The sequence below is a fragment of the Rhinolophus hipposideros genome (genome assembly GCF_964194185.1).
Source record: "Rhinolophus hipposideros genome assembly, chromosome: 3".
NCBI lineage: Eukaryota > Metazoa > Chordata > Mammalia > Chiroptera > Rhinolophidae > Rhinolophus > Rhinolophus hipposideros.
Window position 1 is genome coordinate 2048799 of NC_138049.1, and position 15829 is coordinate 2064627.

A 15829-nucleotide genomic window follows, 5' to 3' on the forward strand; every position below is an offset into this window, starting at 1 on the left:
GCCTAATACCCTCTAGGTCCGTCCATGCCCATGATAAGATTTCATTCTTTTTTATGACAAAGTAATGTTCCATTATATCTACTACCTCTTCTTGATCCAGTCGTGTATTGATGGGCATTTAGGTTGCTTCCATATGTTGGCTATTATAAATAACGCTGCAATGAATATAGGGGTGCATATATCTTTTCTAGTTACTTTGGAAAATACCCAGAAGTGGAATTGCTGAGTTATATGGTAGTTCTACTTGTGATTTTTTTTTTTGAGGAACCTCCATACTGTTATGTACATTTCTTAACACAAAGAAAACACTAATCACACTCAAAATCTATTTAATTGAGGAAAACATATGGAAATAAGACATTTTCACAACTGAATTTTAAGTTATTTAAAATTATTCCATCAGATGTATGTAGTGCTGATGACAAAGGAAGTTCCATATTTGACATTTTTCTCCCCATCCTTCCAGATATTACCAAATGGTCAGATTCTCTGGGTAACAGAAAAACGACAGATTTTAGATGCTACTATTCAAAAGTTTCTCACAAATTTGAAAAGCTGCCTCCTATTATACTCTCAAATCGTTTCACTGAAATCTAGCTCCTATCAAATAATATCAAAAATAAATCACACATCTGACAGATTCCAGAGGGCCAAAAGAGAACTACAATGTTTTACAGGAAGTGACTGGACAGAGATGGCATCCAAGGAAATGCATTTTGTAATGAGCATATTGGGGGACTTTTAGCAACAGATTGCATCCTCACATAATGCTGTTCACACACACAAACACAGAAAGCTCAAGACTGAGCTCAGGGCCCACGGACGAAGGGCAGGTTGGCAGCCCGTTTTGCCCTGCTTCCTCTCGGTGTTTACGGCTCAGTTTCACTTCCATTTTCTAGATTCAGATTCTAATGTTATATGACTCTGCTCCTCCCGTTACATAACAGGGCCCAGCAGATACTCTGGTGATTGTGAGGCTAATGGGAATGAAAACTGGCATTACACAAACCAAAAAGTCGGCTCACCTTCTAAAATCAGTGAATTAGGTGTAATTTGCTGACTTTTAACAAAAAGCCATCATGTAATTGAAACAAGAAGTACAAAATTTCGCACACTCACAGCTTTCCTTACATTTATTTGCATGCATCCTTCCGACTGCTCTTTTCAGTACACCAGTGCCATAAAAGGCAGTAACCTACATAAATAAATAGCACGATGGACAATGTAAACGAGACTGCCTGAAACGTCACTGCGGACTCCATTTTGAAAGGTTACAATGAAACTACATACAGTGTAGACAGCTTGCCAATCCGGAGACGGTCTTAAGCCATTACTACTGTTACAGTCCAATCTGGATTCTAATATAATCAACTCACAGACCTGAAAGAAAAGCACTGCTTATTGGTTTCAGCTGCATTTTGGTATTTAATGTTTCTCGGCATCTACGAATAATAAATTAGAGCCACCACAGCGACGACGACCTAGGACTGAAGCACCTCACACAGACAGAGGCAGCAAGCGCAAATGCTGCCGGTGACAAGTGCGTTCATTAAATGTCATCACCACCTCTACAGGTTTTTAAAAAGGAGCGAAATTAGGCAGCACACACAGGAGAGTTTGAATAGAACCTTCATGGTCTAACAAACCTTCCAAATGGAAGGAAATACAAAATAAAGCTGCCACATCACACTTAACTTAGTGACAGGCTTCAGTACCACCAGCCACCTTGCCAGCTGCCTGCAGAACCACAGGACATCAGGTACGCTGACTCCAGATGGCTGAACCCACACACACACGTCGAGTTGTGGGGACCTACAGCTTTATTGACACCTTTCATGAGACTTTTAATCCTGGGATTTTCATGGGCTCGCTCCTGGTCATGAGTTTGAGTGTAATCAATTTCCTCAGACGTGTTGGAGAACCAAATTAAGAATAGTAAATCTTCCACACGTGGGCTCAAATAGGAAGTACCTTGTTTAGTATAATGAAAAGTTAATTTTTAAAAATATCTGCAGTCTTTTTGAAACAAGGCACCAATAGGGAGCAGACATTCCAGCAGAGTGATTGTCTGTTAAAAGAAAAGGAACTGGTTGGAGTCCTTTGTCCTCGGTGGAGGAGAACCCGCCCTTCCTTCCGTCCTTCCTGCCTTCACGTGTGGGCCACATCTTCCAGGTAATCCGCGACGTCACTGAGCTGGGACACAGTCAGGTCCTGCGTGAGGTCGTCAAGCTGTAATGTTCAGAGGAAAACAGTAGTGTCAGAGTGCAAGCACAGTCGTAAATAAGTTTTAAAATATACTGCTGTACTTTAAATATGATCTGACACGCTACAAACTGCTTCATACTCAAAAGTCCTTTACCTCACCTTCTTCTTCCTATTTTGAAATTTGTGGTAAGACCAAAAGGCTAAGCTAACAGTTGAACTCAACGTAAACAAGAAAACTGATTGTTAAAATAATCCTTCTGTGGTTCTTTTCGTTACTTTAAAGCAACACTTTTAGGCCTCTTAAGGATAATATAACGTGAAAAGGCAAGAGACAGAAAGTATAAGCCTGTATGTCAGGAATTAGAGAAGGCACTTCACATATATCACTTAACTTCCAAACAATCCCATGAGGCAGGCATTAGAACTTCCACGTCATGAGGACAGAGACTGAGGACCAAAGGGTACAGGCTTGCCTAAGAAAACAACTACATAAAAGTAGGAACCACGCCCAGGGTCCAGCATCCTGTGGGCACCCATATGTGTCCCTCAAATGCAAGCTCACCTCTCACATCTGACACACACCTCAGAAGTGCATTCTCTCTCCGCCTAACAAACAGGTCCAATTCGGGTCTCCAGCTTAGACTCATTTTATGCTGAGTCTGTGCTAGCTGTCTTATCTCCCCGGGGTGTCTCACGCCCGACCTGAAGCCCAGAGCTCACCAACACTGCGTTCAGTCTCAGCTGCACACCCCACACACACAGGGCTCTCTCTCTCTCTCTCTCTCTCTCTCACACACACACACACACACACACACACACACACACACACACCAGTTTTTGGTGCCAACTTCTCTGGAAATGACCTCTTGCATATACCGACGGTCTACACCACTGCAGTCCTGACCCACGTGGCCCACCTGAAGCCATCGCAGGGATGGCCCAGTGACAATACGCACACGTTTCAGAAGCACCTGATCAGCAACCTAAGTAAGTGACAACTGAAAACAACCTTGCATTATTCAGTAAAGGCATTCTTTTTAAACTTGTATCAGGTAACTCTGTCATAAACTTTTCACAATTTTCAACTCTATTTTTCCTCATCTGTGTAAATTCCTGAAGCTTTACGGTAAATCAAGGCAGCACTCCATGGGAAATGCACACCACCATACTTTGTCACTGGAATTGGCGTCGTCTAGTTCCACGGAGAGGTCTTCCTCAATCTCTTCACCAATACTTAGCTCACTCTTCTCTGAGCGATGGCTGCTACTAATTTCAGGTGGAAAAGAAAAAAAAAGATTTCTAAATATAAACACTTAAGGAGTAACTACCATTCTTCAACCTTTCAAATATTTATTTTAATCCTTAAAACATAATGAAAGATTAAATATCATTAACTGCATACATGTTCTCTCACTTGACCCTTAAAATAACTTAGCAAAGGCAGCAGGAATCAATTTGACAGGAGAAAACGAAGCTTCATAATGCTGACACTGATCACAACCGCCAAGACAGAAGCAAACCCAGACTTTTATGATTTCATCTACGGTATCATGCCATCTTCTCAAAACAACTGCATGATAAATCACTGTTAAAAAAATAAACCTAAATTCCCAATTTAGGGAGGGAAAAAAACCTGTCAATCATAAAATTCTCACTCTAAAATTTCTAATCATACCCACAAGAGATACTGCCTCCAAATTAATCATCAGCTAACGCAGATTATGTACGAGTATATAAAAATGTTATCTGAAACAAAATGTTAAGAAATGTCATCTGAATCAGAAAAACGACGTGAGAAGGCTATCTTTTAAGCTGAATGAGGACCACACCAGAGACAGATGAGAGGAGAAAGTACCTGTCACATGTGACTCAGCTGCTTCTGACTGACTTCAGAGTCACTTCCTCAGTGTCATTTCTTATCTATTCTTATTAAGTTTCCTGAACATAGCGTAGCTGTCCATTCACACGCTAACATAAAATCAAAAACATGCTTCAAAGTCCAACGTATAATTCTGGATTAACCACCATCTTTTACTCAGTTTCAATGAATATAAACAAGAAACTAAATATACTAAAGTAAGTACCAGTGTAATTTTGTCCTGCTTCCTGTGCCCACAGAGTTTTTTAGTCTCTACCTTTGTTGCCAACTGTTCTTCTTACCTGTTAAAGTCATCAACGTAGTCATCACCTTCTCCAGTCCCTACGTTTAGGAAAAAGACACATGTCACATTTATACCAACACACCTCACGATTTATCTACAATTAAATACATTTCCTTCCAAAAAGACTACATCACTGAATGATATTGCGTCATTAAAAAAGAAGTCTCAAAGATCAGAGATAATATTTTTACCACATATAGCATGAAAGCAAAGGACAAAATAAACTACCCAAGGAAGAATAAAATGTTATATCCTATCATAAAATACAGTTAATATCTAGCCTTTTACTCCAAGTGCTCACAACCTGAACCATGTAGTGTGTTTACCATTTACAACGCCATTTGCTATTACGACCAGGATTCAACGGGATGGGACAGTCAGCCCAGTGGCTCCCGTCCGAGCTGCTGAAGCCTTGACTCAGTCTGGCTCTAAAATTAAAACGGGCCCCGAGGTGTGAGGAGCAGCAGAGCACAGCAGGCGCGAGCACCTTCACTGAGACAGAACTGGGTTCAAGTCCCAGCCCCCGCCCTGAGGAGGTCGCGAGCCGCGGGCAGGTAGGTGGCCTCAGCTCTAGGCGTGGCACACCCACCCACGTGCGGGACGTGAAGTGCTAACACGCAGCAGCATTTCCTAAAGGGACATCACGGCATGGGGGACGGGTGCCAATTAACGAGCCGCTGCTCGCATCTGCAGTGCACCACGGGAGCCTGGGAAGGTCACATCACCTGCCACGCCCACCAGGTCCTCTGAGACACTGATGGTGGAGCACACAGGGCTGCCAACCTCAAAGCAAAGGCTCAGGGGCCATGGTGTTAAACCGGGATGACCGGCGCGGGGAAGACACGTGGGGTCATATGTCCCCCAGCACGGCGCAGACCACGGAGAGGCAGCTCCGGTGTGGGTGCCCACATCCTTCGAGCCCCGTCACGCCGGGCCATCCCTATGTCACGGGCACCGCCGCGGGTGGGCAGCCAGGCAAGCTGAGCCTCTTCTCCCATCAGAGTCATGGAGCGTTCCTTCGCCCATGGCACACGAGGGACTCCCAGGGCCCCGATGTACAGCGGTGAGTGAGACGACGGCTCGCATCTCTCAGAGCCCACAGTCCAGCGGAAGGAAGGGGCAGCCAGCAGCTGCACAGACCAGGTGCTGGGGGTGGCCGCTGACAGGAAACCTAAGAAGGCAGCGACGCGTACATTCCTGGGGACGGTGCTCCTAGAAGACACACGTGCAAAAGCCCTGATGGGGGATGGGTGGTGGTTTGGAAAAGAGAGGAAGCCAGTGTAAGCACAGAATCATGGATTTGGGGGCGGGGTGGGGGAAAGACGAGGACAGAGCTCAGCACAGCACGGCTGCCTGGCAGAGGCCATGTAGCGCTGGCAGGTCCCGATGAGGGCTTCAGCCTAAACGGGGGGAGGGCAGGAGGGGGAGGCGGGAGTGACAGAGAACAGGTAAGTGAGGTCTGATTTCTCCTTTCCACAGACCGCCCACCGCTGCAGGAAGAATGTGCTCAGGGAAGCTGAAGGCCACTGCGAGGCCCAGGCCAGGCGACGGGGCTAAGGGGTGGGGAGGCAAGCGTCCTGCAGGCTGGAGGGGGCAGACGGGACGGGACGGGAGGGCAATGGAGGAAACGAAAGAAACAAGAATCACAGCTACTGCTCCCCAGTCACTGCTCCAGGAAGCAGAAGTCCCTGACAACAGGCCGCAGGTGGGCAGTTTCCAGGTAGCTTTCCTCTCTCGGAAAAACAGCCGTCTGCACCTGCAGCAAACACAACTCAGGGACTCAACGGTTAGGGGTGTTCGATGCAAAAGAAAGCAGACCCATCATGGGGGTGGAAACCATCTGATCGAACAAGCCACACAGGTGGCTGCTGTGCAAATGTCACAACGCAGCACAGCAGCGGCCACTCCGAGCGCTGGGAGGCAGCGTCCAAGACCAGTCGCGGTGTCCCCATGGGAACTCCAGTGCAAACAGAAGCGAAAGCTCAGCCGAGACGGTGGGGACAGGGAAAGTGCAGTGCGGACAGGGCTGAGCGAACCCCACCTTCCAGCTCTCGCAGCCATGCAGAGACCCAACAGGCCCGAGTAAGTGTGGGGAGCATACCCTGACACTGACTCCCTGTTACCTATGGACTCCAGACACTGCATGTACGCGTGGCCCGCAGGCCACGCACGTCCAGCTAACAACCTGTTTTTGTACAGCCTGCAAGCTAAGAATGGCTCTTATAGTTTTCAAGGATGGTTTAAAGGAAAACAAAGGCTATGCAGCAGAGACCACAGGTGGCCCACAAAGCCTGAAGGTCTACTACGTGGCCCTTTACAGAAAGTTTGCCCATTTGTGCTTTAAACATGTGAAGAGCCTGTCCGAACATGGAAGCCTGTGGCTAATATCCTCTACCAAACTAAAGCAAGTTGTGCTCTAAAGCTTGGTGTGCCAACCGTTCCTTTGGGACCCAGGGCTGCTTTCCCACGGGATAATGTCCGCACCAGGAAGCACACGGCTGGTTCGGGGTCAGTGCTGTATCAGGGCTCTAAAAGCAGCGCATCTTAGGCAACTAACGTAACCCAAGTGCTTCACCTGTAAAAACAGAGGTGATAATACAACCTGCCGCGTGGAATAAGAACTGAAATAACACCGTGTCTTGGCACAGGGCCAGGGAAATCACTAGTGTCATCATCCTATGCTGGTCCCTTAACATTCACATATTATTACAATACTGAGAATAACGTATATTTACAATGAAAGTGAAAACAGAAAACAATACTGTTGCAATACCACCAAACAAAACTGAATAAAACCTTATTTACCCTGAATCCTAACGTCTGGCTTGGTGACCAGACACCCCGCCTGGGAATGGTGAGTCTCACCCGTGTGACCAGCCAAACTGCCAGCCCCAAGCCTGCCCAGGCTCCAGCAGGGAGCGGTGTGAAGCTCAGACGGCCTCCGTACCCCACAGCCTCTTCGGAGGCAGCAGAACCCCCGCTGGGGGGGGTCTCACCGAGGACAATTCTCAGCAGCTCCTCCCCAACCACAGACGGGGGAACAGAGCAGTCAGGGAAGCGAGAGGGCTCGGCAAGAGTGAGCCGTTCAAAGGGGAGACACACAAACCCAGAGCTCACAGGCAGGCGGCTATCCAATGGAACCAAGCCTGGAGCAGACTCGTACCTCAGGCTGGGAAGAGAGTGTCTAACTGAAAATGGGGAAGGAACAAGAGGGGAGCAGCCCCTAGCTGGCCAGCCAGCAACCAGCAACTCTGCAGTTTCCACGAGTCCGGGTCACTGGTGAACAGAGTCCAGCGGCTCAGGGAACACCTGCTCTGTGGCAATGGCTGCCAACGGGGAACAAGAGGGAACCAGCATTTACTAGGCACGCACCTGCCCTGCTCGGCACCGCACGGCACGTAGAGTCCCTCCCTCCCTCGAGGTAGCTGTTATGAGACCCGCTTCACAGACGAGGAAACAGCTCATTTGCCCACCTACCTACCGTAGTAAACAATTAATGCCACATCTGGGGTGTTACTTAAATCTATGCCCCTCTCTAGAATGTCCCTCCAGAAGAGGGAAGGGCACTTCTCGGAGCTGTCCCACTCAGACGCCTGCAATCACAGGGGTACAGAGCCCAGGGCCTACAAATCCCTTTTGCCAACCTGCCTGTGGCACATGCCCCAGTGCCCCCACGTGCCAGCGAGTCCTGAGACCAGGAGAGCCTGACGCTCTCACACACACACTTCGCATCCCCAGACAGGAAGAAAGTGGCCAGCGAGAACCCAGCTGAGCCCTCTGCTTCTTTCTGGTCAGCGACTGAGTGAGGCGTGCCTAAAACGTACCTGTCGCAGCGTCTGCAGCTGTGCACAGAAGTCTGGGTGCGAACCCCGTTCTCCACAAGTGGCCCAAGGCTATAGGGCCCACAGGGGCTCTGGCTTCTGCAGGACAGTGTGCGGCGCCACGTAACAGAGCTGCACGCCACCATCCCGTGCTTCCGGGTACACATCTGGCTCCTCCCTTAGACCAACTCCCCAGGGCCTCCAGACACCCAGGGGTGCCTCTGCCTTTGCACACACGGTCCAGCCTGAGTCACCATCTCCTCCCTCCTCCCTTACCCATCAGGTCTCGGCAGAGACATCACTTCCTAGGAGGGGCAGTCCCGGAATGCCTGGCTTGGGTCAAGTCACCCCAACCCCGTGTTCACAGCAGCCTACCCTGACTCTGCTACCACTCAGTGTGTCTGTAGCACCCGTCCGCTGCCCATCTGCCCTACGAGAACAAACCTCCATGAGGGCAGTCTGCATGGCTGCCACTATGTCCACGCCTGGCACGCGGAGTGAGCCTGGACATCAAAACCATGCAAACGTGTGCTCATGAGGTGCACGCTGCAAGCAGACCAAGTCACTTCATTTAAGATGTTACTCTAAAAAAGAATCATCTTCAAGCAATCGGCACGAAAATTAGAAATCTCGTTACCTAATCCCAGGGATCCCATTTTGTCATTGACCAATTTCAGATCTTTCAGAACTGTGTTTCCTCTTTTACCTGTGAACAGGAAAGAATATCCCATTACATCAACATTTACAATACAACACTCTCTAAAACACATCAATTAGTGTTTACAGAACAGGGTTTCCTTACAATAGAAACATCCCTTTTTCAGCCACACATAATACTATTCTTTATTGGAACCTGACCATCCAAGTAACTTTTTGCCCAACTGTCAGATACCACCTTCTTTCTTTTAAAGCCCTACTGGGTATGAATTCTTGGACGATAGCGATTCTCATTCATTTTCATTTGAACCTCTCAATTTTGCTTCAATTCAATCACTATTTCATTTACCAAACTGACCTCCTTTCACTGGTTTTATTTCTTCAGACCTTAGTTTTCTTTTTTTTTTATTGGGGAATATTGGGAACAGTGTGTTCTTCCAGGACCCATCAGCTCCAAGTGAAGTTGTTGTTTTCAATCTAGTTCTGGAGGGTGCAGCTCACTTTCCCATGTGGGAATCAAACGGGTGACCTTGGTGTTACGAGCCCTGTGCTCTGACCACTGAGCCAAGCGGCCGCCCCAGTCCTTAGTTTTCAATGTGCTCTCTAAATCATTCTTCCCTAATCAGTGTTAAGAGTGACTCGATCATGACATTCTGCATTCCTTTACTGAAGGTGACAGTAACCGTGGGAAAGAAGCATAAGAGGGAAACTGAGGTGGGCCATATTCAGATACATGGCTAGTTCACTAGATGGTAAGAGACGCCAAAAGCCATCTCTTGTGCGTGTCCTGGAGTATCCTCCAGTTCTATCATGTAACATAAAAAGGTTAGTAGGGGGCCGGCCCGGTGACTGAGGCGGTGAGAGCTCCATGCTCCTAACTCCGATGCCGGTTCGATTCCCACATGGGCCAGTGGGCACTCAACCACAATGTTGCCGGTTCTATTCCTCAGGTCCCGCAAGGGATGGTGGGCTCCGCCTCCTGAAACTAAGATTGAACAGGGCACCTTGAGCTGAGCTGCCGCTGAGCTCCCGGATGGCTCAGTTGGTTGGAGTGCATCCTCTCAACCACAAGGTTGCTGGTTCGACTCCCGCAAGGGATGGTGGGCTGCGCCCCCTGCAACTAGCAATGGCAACTGGACCTGGAGCTGAGCTGCGCCCTCCACAACTAAGATTGAAAGGACAACAACTTGACTTGGGGGGCGGGGGAAAGTCCTGGAAGTACACACTGTTCCCCAACAAAGTCCTGTTCCCCTGCCCCAATTAATTAAAAAAATAAAAAAGAGGAGGAAGAAGTGTTTAAAAAAAAAGTTAGTAAGGACTGCAGTTATGCAAAACCACTCTCTAATTTCCTAATAAAGATCTGTTTTTTAGAGAATGTTCTCAGAAGAGGCACATTTATGCTGTAAACACTGCAGATTAAATCCTGTACTTACTATTATGTTCATACAAGTTCATCTACACATTTCCATGTTTCTAAACCCCTGGCCTTGTCACCGTGTGGACAGTAGCACAGCTATTCCATGTGACGTAGCTAACAATCCCTCTGTTTGCTGCACATAAAGCTGTGTCAGGTCCAAGCCCTGAAGGCAGCAGCCTGTTCTAACACCCTGTGATGACTGCTGTGGTGGCACAGAAATTAGAAAACATTTAAAAATTAATACAATTTAAATCCTATTCAAGTCCATCTAAATGTCCAATAAGGGAGAGGGTTTAAAAATTACATATCTATTATGACAGGCAGCTAAAAAATCATTTTCCTACAATGTAGTACATATTTTGATGGCACAGGAAAAGCAGAATACAGACTATATTAAAAAGAAATGAAGAAACAGAACACAATATTAACAGGAACAATCTCTGAGTAGTAAAATTATGAGCTATTTTTAAGTTTTAATACAATTTTTTCCGGAAGAAACAAAAACAATGTACTTAATTCGTTAGAGAGAAAAATAACATCAGTATTCAATACCGTCTTCAGTCACACATCTAGGGAGCCGGCACTCACTTTCAGAGTCTTTCAATGAGGGGGCTCCCGTAAGAGAGCTGAGTCCACTTTTTAGGGGGGGTGCGTCAGAGAGCGATGCCAGGCTTCCGACTCGCTTACTAGGTTCACTTCTCCTAACAAGAAACAAGTGTACAGTTAAGCGGTCCTCTTAGGCTCTGCACTAGAACAGTAGAACTGAAACAGACCGTATCTGCACACAGTGGCCGGGAGATGAATACGCAAAACAACAGGTAGTGCCAGCGGAGAGGCGGCCCGGGTACAGAGGCCCAGGAGTGCGGCCGGCAGGCGGCGGGGAGGCGGCAGCTCGCCGCTCTCTAGAATTCTGTTGGACACCTTACACTTAAACTGCTCGACTTCATCTCCACTGTCTGTGATCCTCTCAGAAGCCTCTTCCACAGCCCAGGAATGCCCGCAACGGCCAACGCAGGACTTGGCTGGCACAGGCCACGACACCGCAACATGAGACCAGCGCCTGGGAGCCATGCCGGCTGCACCTGCCTTCGGTCACAGCCTCAGCTGGCATCTGGCACTGCCCAGTGCCCCAGCCCACTCCTTGCACCTGCTCATCCAGCGGCCTTAGGCCTCCTGTCGACCTCACACCTCCAGCCCTCCTCCGTCCTTCACTGTGACTCACGAGAACGCCCGCAGCTCCCACCATCACGTCCACCCGCCAACCTCCGCACCCACTCTCCATCCTCCCCTGGGGACTGGATTCCGCACTAGGCACTCTCCTGCAGCACCCCAGGAGCCCTCACTCCTGACCTGGCTGCCTTTCCCTCTCCAAAATCAGATTTTCTCATCAACATGCACACGTGCTGCTATTTTTCCCACTCTGCGGTTCTGATCTCCACACCCCGCCCTCCAGCCTTCACCCCATTCCTCTGCACCCCTTTACAATCAACTCATCAGAAGAGTCTTCACCACCCACAATCCTCTCCGTCGTTCTTTCTTGAACCCACTGTACTCCTTTAAGACCCGCCCCTCACCTGTCACCATTCCGACTGGACCTCTGGTCAACTGCTCAAGGCAACGGCTCATGGCAACGCGCTGCTCGCCCAGCCCGCCCCCTGCTTCTAGGAGGCCACTAGCGGTTCTCTCGGCCCCTTCCCACTTCCTTGTGTGTCCCAGCGCTTCCGCACTAACACTGATGAGTCCCTACTGGGTACCGGGCACCAGACCCTCCCTCAGTGCCCAGACTCCTTCACCTTTCCATACAGTGTTCTCCGATGTAATGGGTGGGAAGTGAGCGCCCCCCCCCCCCCCCCCGCCGTGGCCCCGCCTTCTTCCCACTTCTCAGCTGAGTACAGGGAGTGGCCCCCCTTCTGCTTCTCAGCCTGAAGACAGGAACGTGCTGTTTTCTCTAACACTCCCCAGCTCGTCCCCCTGGACCTCACCCCAGAATACCTCCGCACCCCCGTTTCTCAGCACTTCCACCACCACCTCTCACCCTGACAATCCCAAGAGCTTCACGCCTGGAAGCCCTGCGCCTGCGCTTGAATCCCAGCAGCCAGAGGGTGCCGCAACAGTGTGTGTGGGGTGCAGTCACGCAGTCTCCAAGCAACGCCAGCACCCTCCTGCCAGCACCCTCCTGCAGCGGGTCCGCCCCTCGCCCAAGCCCATCACCCACAACTGTCCCTTGCCTCTCGAACCTGTCACCCCTCTGCAGGCTCGTCCCAGAGCTCCCGTAGCCCTTCTCACTACTCACACTTCCTCGGGCTGTTATCTCAAAAGGCCCCTCGAAGGCAGGCCTTCTCTGACACCCCTCTGAAAACAACCCCCCCCACACCTCTTCCTCCCTCCACTGCCCTGTTCTCCCGGGCACCTACTATACCCACCCGACACGAGACTCTCACTTCTCGCCGCCTGTGTCCAGAGCCAGCTTCCCAACCGAGGCGGGCTTTCCACCTCTTCTCACCGCTGCGCCCTGCGCCTCACACCATACCTGGCACGTGAGGGACTCTCAGTCTATACCTTCCCACTGATGTCATCACTAGGTTTTTACAAATCTGGACTTGCATTACAACACAAGACGCTATAATGACACAAGATCAGGCCTATGAATTCAGTAATTTTAGAACCTTTAGCAGCTATTTTTTAACTGTAAAACATTTAGAAATTGTATTTTTAAGCCTCTAGTCTGATAATCCATAAACACAGTTTACTCACCACCCATACGTTTTCTCTGGTTTAGGAATGGGGTCATCGAAGAAAGAGTCTCCTTCCATATCATCTTCATCTGGACAAAGACTAGCTCCGTCTTTGTCATCTAGGCCTTTGTTGCTTAAGAAAGATCCAATTTTTGTTTCATGGGCCAATAAGTGAAGACTATTTTTGCTTTTGGGTTCTGAGGAGGAAATGCTTGTATCACTCTGACTAACATCGCTGCTGGCCTTCTAGAAAAAGAGAGAGGGAAAGAAAAAAGGTCTGCTTGGTGAAATAAAACTTTAATATTTTACATAATATAAAGTCATGTGAACATATGCAGACCTGTGTCTGTATGCATGTGAGCACGTGTGGGGGGGGGGGTAGGGCAGGGGGGTCTTGAACTGCATGAGGTCCAGAGTAACGCTGAGAATTATCAGCTCATCCCTGGGCTTCATGCCATGGGTAACCTTTGAAGGGGAAAATGTCAAAGAAATATGCCCATACCATTGCTTTCAACCCTCCCTAAATGGAAGTATGTTTGCTGTACCTATCCCATTTATGAATAACTTTTCCATTTCTTCTTACGTATATATCACTGCTTCATACATTATCTTTCTGCTTTCAACTTGCAAACAGGAGAATGGATAATTAGTAGAAAAGATTAGTTCACACACACAAGCCAAATAGTAAAACAAAATGCTCATCAGTGAAGACAGCAGTTTTCCATCCAGCTCCAAATATAACAGACATCAAGGTGAAAGATGACGCCTGCACCACTCACGTTTCTAACACACAGACTTGCTACCAGTAAAGTCTCAACACTGACCTTGACTCAGACTTCCAGAGTAACTCCCTAATCCACACCTCTTAAATGTCCACGCACACGTGTATGTACATGTCCCTATGTATCTTAAACCACCAATGTACAAAATTCTCAACCATTTCGACTCACATATCCTACTGAGCTGGTAGTGCTGGCACAAAACAGCATTGTGTTTCCTCCTCGGCAGTGAACCCTGACCTTGATAATCTAATTTATTCCTTCCTTCTTCAGATTTCCTTTTGCCCTTAAACATCAACAAGAAAAATAACAAAACATCAGGATAGTCAAGTAGCTATCATTTACATAAAGCTTTCAAAAGCTTCCCCCACGTTATGTCATTTTAATCCTCAAAATAACCCTATGGCCTGGGGGTAGGTTCTGTTTTCTATGCAGATATGGAAAAGGAAACATAGAATTTCAGGCATTTGCCAAGGTCCCTGGGGAGCTAAGGGGTCAGGGCAACATCAAATCTGATGCCAGGGGTTAGCTCTTAATACGTATGTTACGCTATTAGGTTAAGTCATATGAAATTGCAGATTTGTGGGTTCAAAATGGCAATTTCTCAAGATTCAGCCTTCCACCCTAAAGAGAGGAGTGCTATGTAAGAGGCCTGTGGTGTGTGAGAGAAACACTCTCCTGAAATACAGATGCGGAGCACAGTTCATACTGCTACTAACCACTCAATCTTGAAAACTAATGTTCCCAGGCATGAATTTCCTCAAGAATTGAACCACAAACACATGGTGATGGAAGGAGAACTGACTCTGGGTGGTGAACACACAATGGGATTTATAGACGATGTAATACAGAATTGTACACCTGAAATCTATGTAACTTTACTAACAGTTGTCACCCCGATAAAATTAACTAAAATGAAAAATTGAACCAGAGTAGGATTTTCCAAATCAGACTATTACTACGAGTTAAGAACAGGAGGCTGCGGAAAAGTGAATGACTTGAAGCGAGGTGGTAAAAATGTGGGTTAGAAATTACTGAGTAAGACTCTAAGGATGATTTCAGTTTTAATATGTGAATAGACAAAATGTACTGTGCATATATTCAGACATTTATGTTTTTATACCAGTAACAGGCCACGATTAGTTGACAACAGCCCAGATATATGCTATACAATTTTTAGGGTTTGCAGTTATGCACTCCACATGTTATTAACATAGATTAATTAATGACTGTAAAAAGATGGCTAGACAAACAAATACCAAGTTATCATCCTTTCAGACGACACAGGATACTTGCAAAGAAGTGGAAGCTTTAAAAAATGTCGTAACAGCTTTCTTGACATTTTCCTGGTACGTATTTTCAAACGTGGAGAAGCAACATCCACCTATGCACTTCTTAGATTCAGGCCCACTGTAATTTCTGATTTACAAAAGTTTTAAAAGTTGATTTCTACCTTTTCAAAGGCACATGCTGTTGGAAATAAATACCCCAAGTCTTGTGATATCTGAACACATTTACAATTATAGAGACTACAATAGTCATAGATTCTTTCCTTGAAAACACTGAGAAGATTCAAAGGTAACAGGCATAAAACCCAAGGGAAACATAAACGTACAGCAACATTACGATAAGCAGTAATTAATTATTCCAGCAGTCTCCAATACCAGCACAATCCAGGGCCACGTAATGAGCTCTCTACTTAGTAACTAACATGTACCCACCATCCTTCTGACTGGGTTTAGTAACACCCCTGCTATGGAGAGAACAGTTCTAGGACAACACGCCTCATGGAGGAAAGCACACCGTGATGTCCAACACTACACATATTTTTAAAAACAGTAGTTTGTTTTACAGCTACAATCCTACTTATGGAGTAAAATTAAACTTTGAAATACTCAATCTGCTTTGGAACTGCTCTCAAAATCAATGTCTAAACCACATAGGAAGGTATCATTACTTTATTAACTAAGGCTTTTTTATGTTTTTAACCAAAAAGACCACTACCCACTGGGTTACTAATATATTCACTAAATTCCAAATGTTTACTATTTAA

The 15829-nt window shown here is 47.2% G+C and overlaps 1 protein-coding gene across 7 annotated transcripts in view; it reads right to left on the reverse strand.

Annotated features, from left to right (window-relative positions):
* Positions 1-314: 314 nt before the first annotated feature.
* The window catches only part of CEP43 (centrosomal protein 43), a 30349-nt gene continuing 14834 nt past the window's right edge, over positions 315-15829 (reverse strand). For 4 of the 7 annotated variants that reach the window (XM_081044801.1, XM_081044799.1, XM_081044797.1 and 1 more), the window contains 6 exons: positions 13017-13243; positions 10851-10963; positions 8826-8894; positions 4366-4405; positions 3375-3471; positions 315-2229 (listed from right to left, as the gene is read on the reverse strand). In XM_081044801.1, the coding sequence (XP_080900927.1) occupies positions 2149-2229; positions 3375-3471; positions 4366-4405; positions 8826-8894; positions 10851-10963; positions 13017-13243 (627 nt within the window). In that variant the 3' untranslated portion in view covers positions 315-2148. The remainder of the gene's footprint in view (positions 2230-3374; positions 3472-4365; positions 4406-8825; positions 8895-10850; positions 10964-13016; positions 13244-15829) is intronic. The other 3 variants (XM_081044800.1, XM_081044798.1, XM_081044796.1) reach the window with 1 other exon arrangement.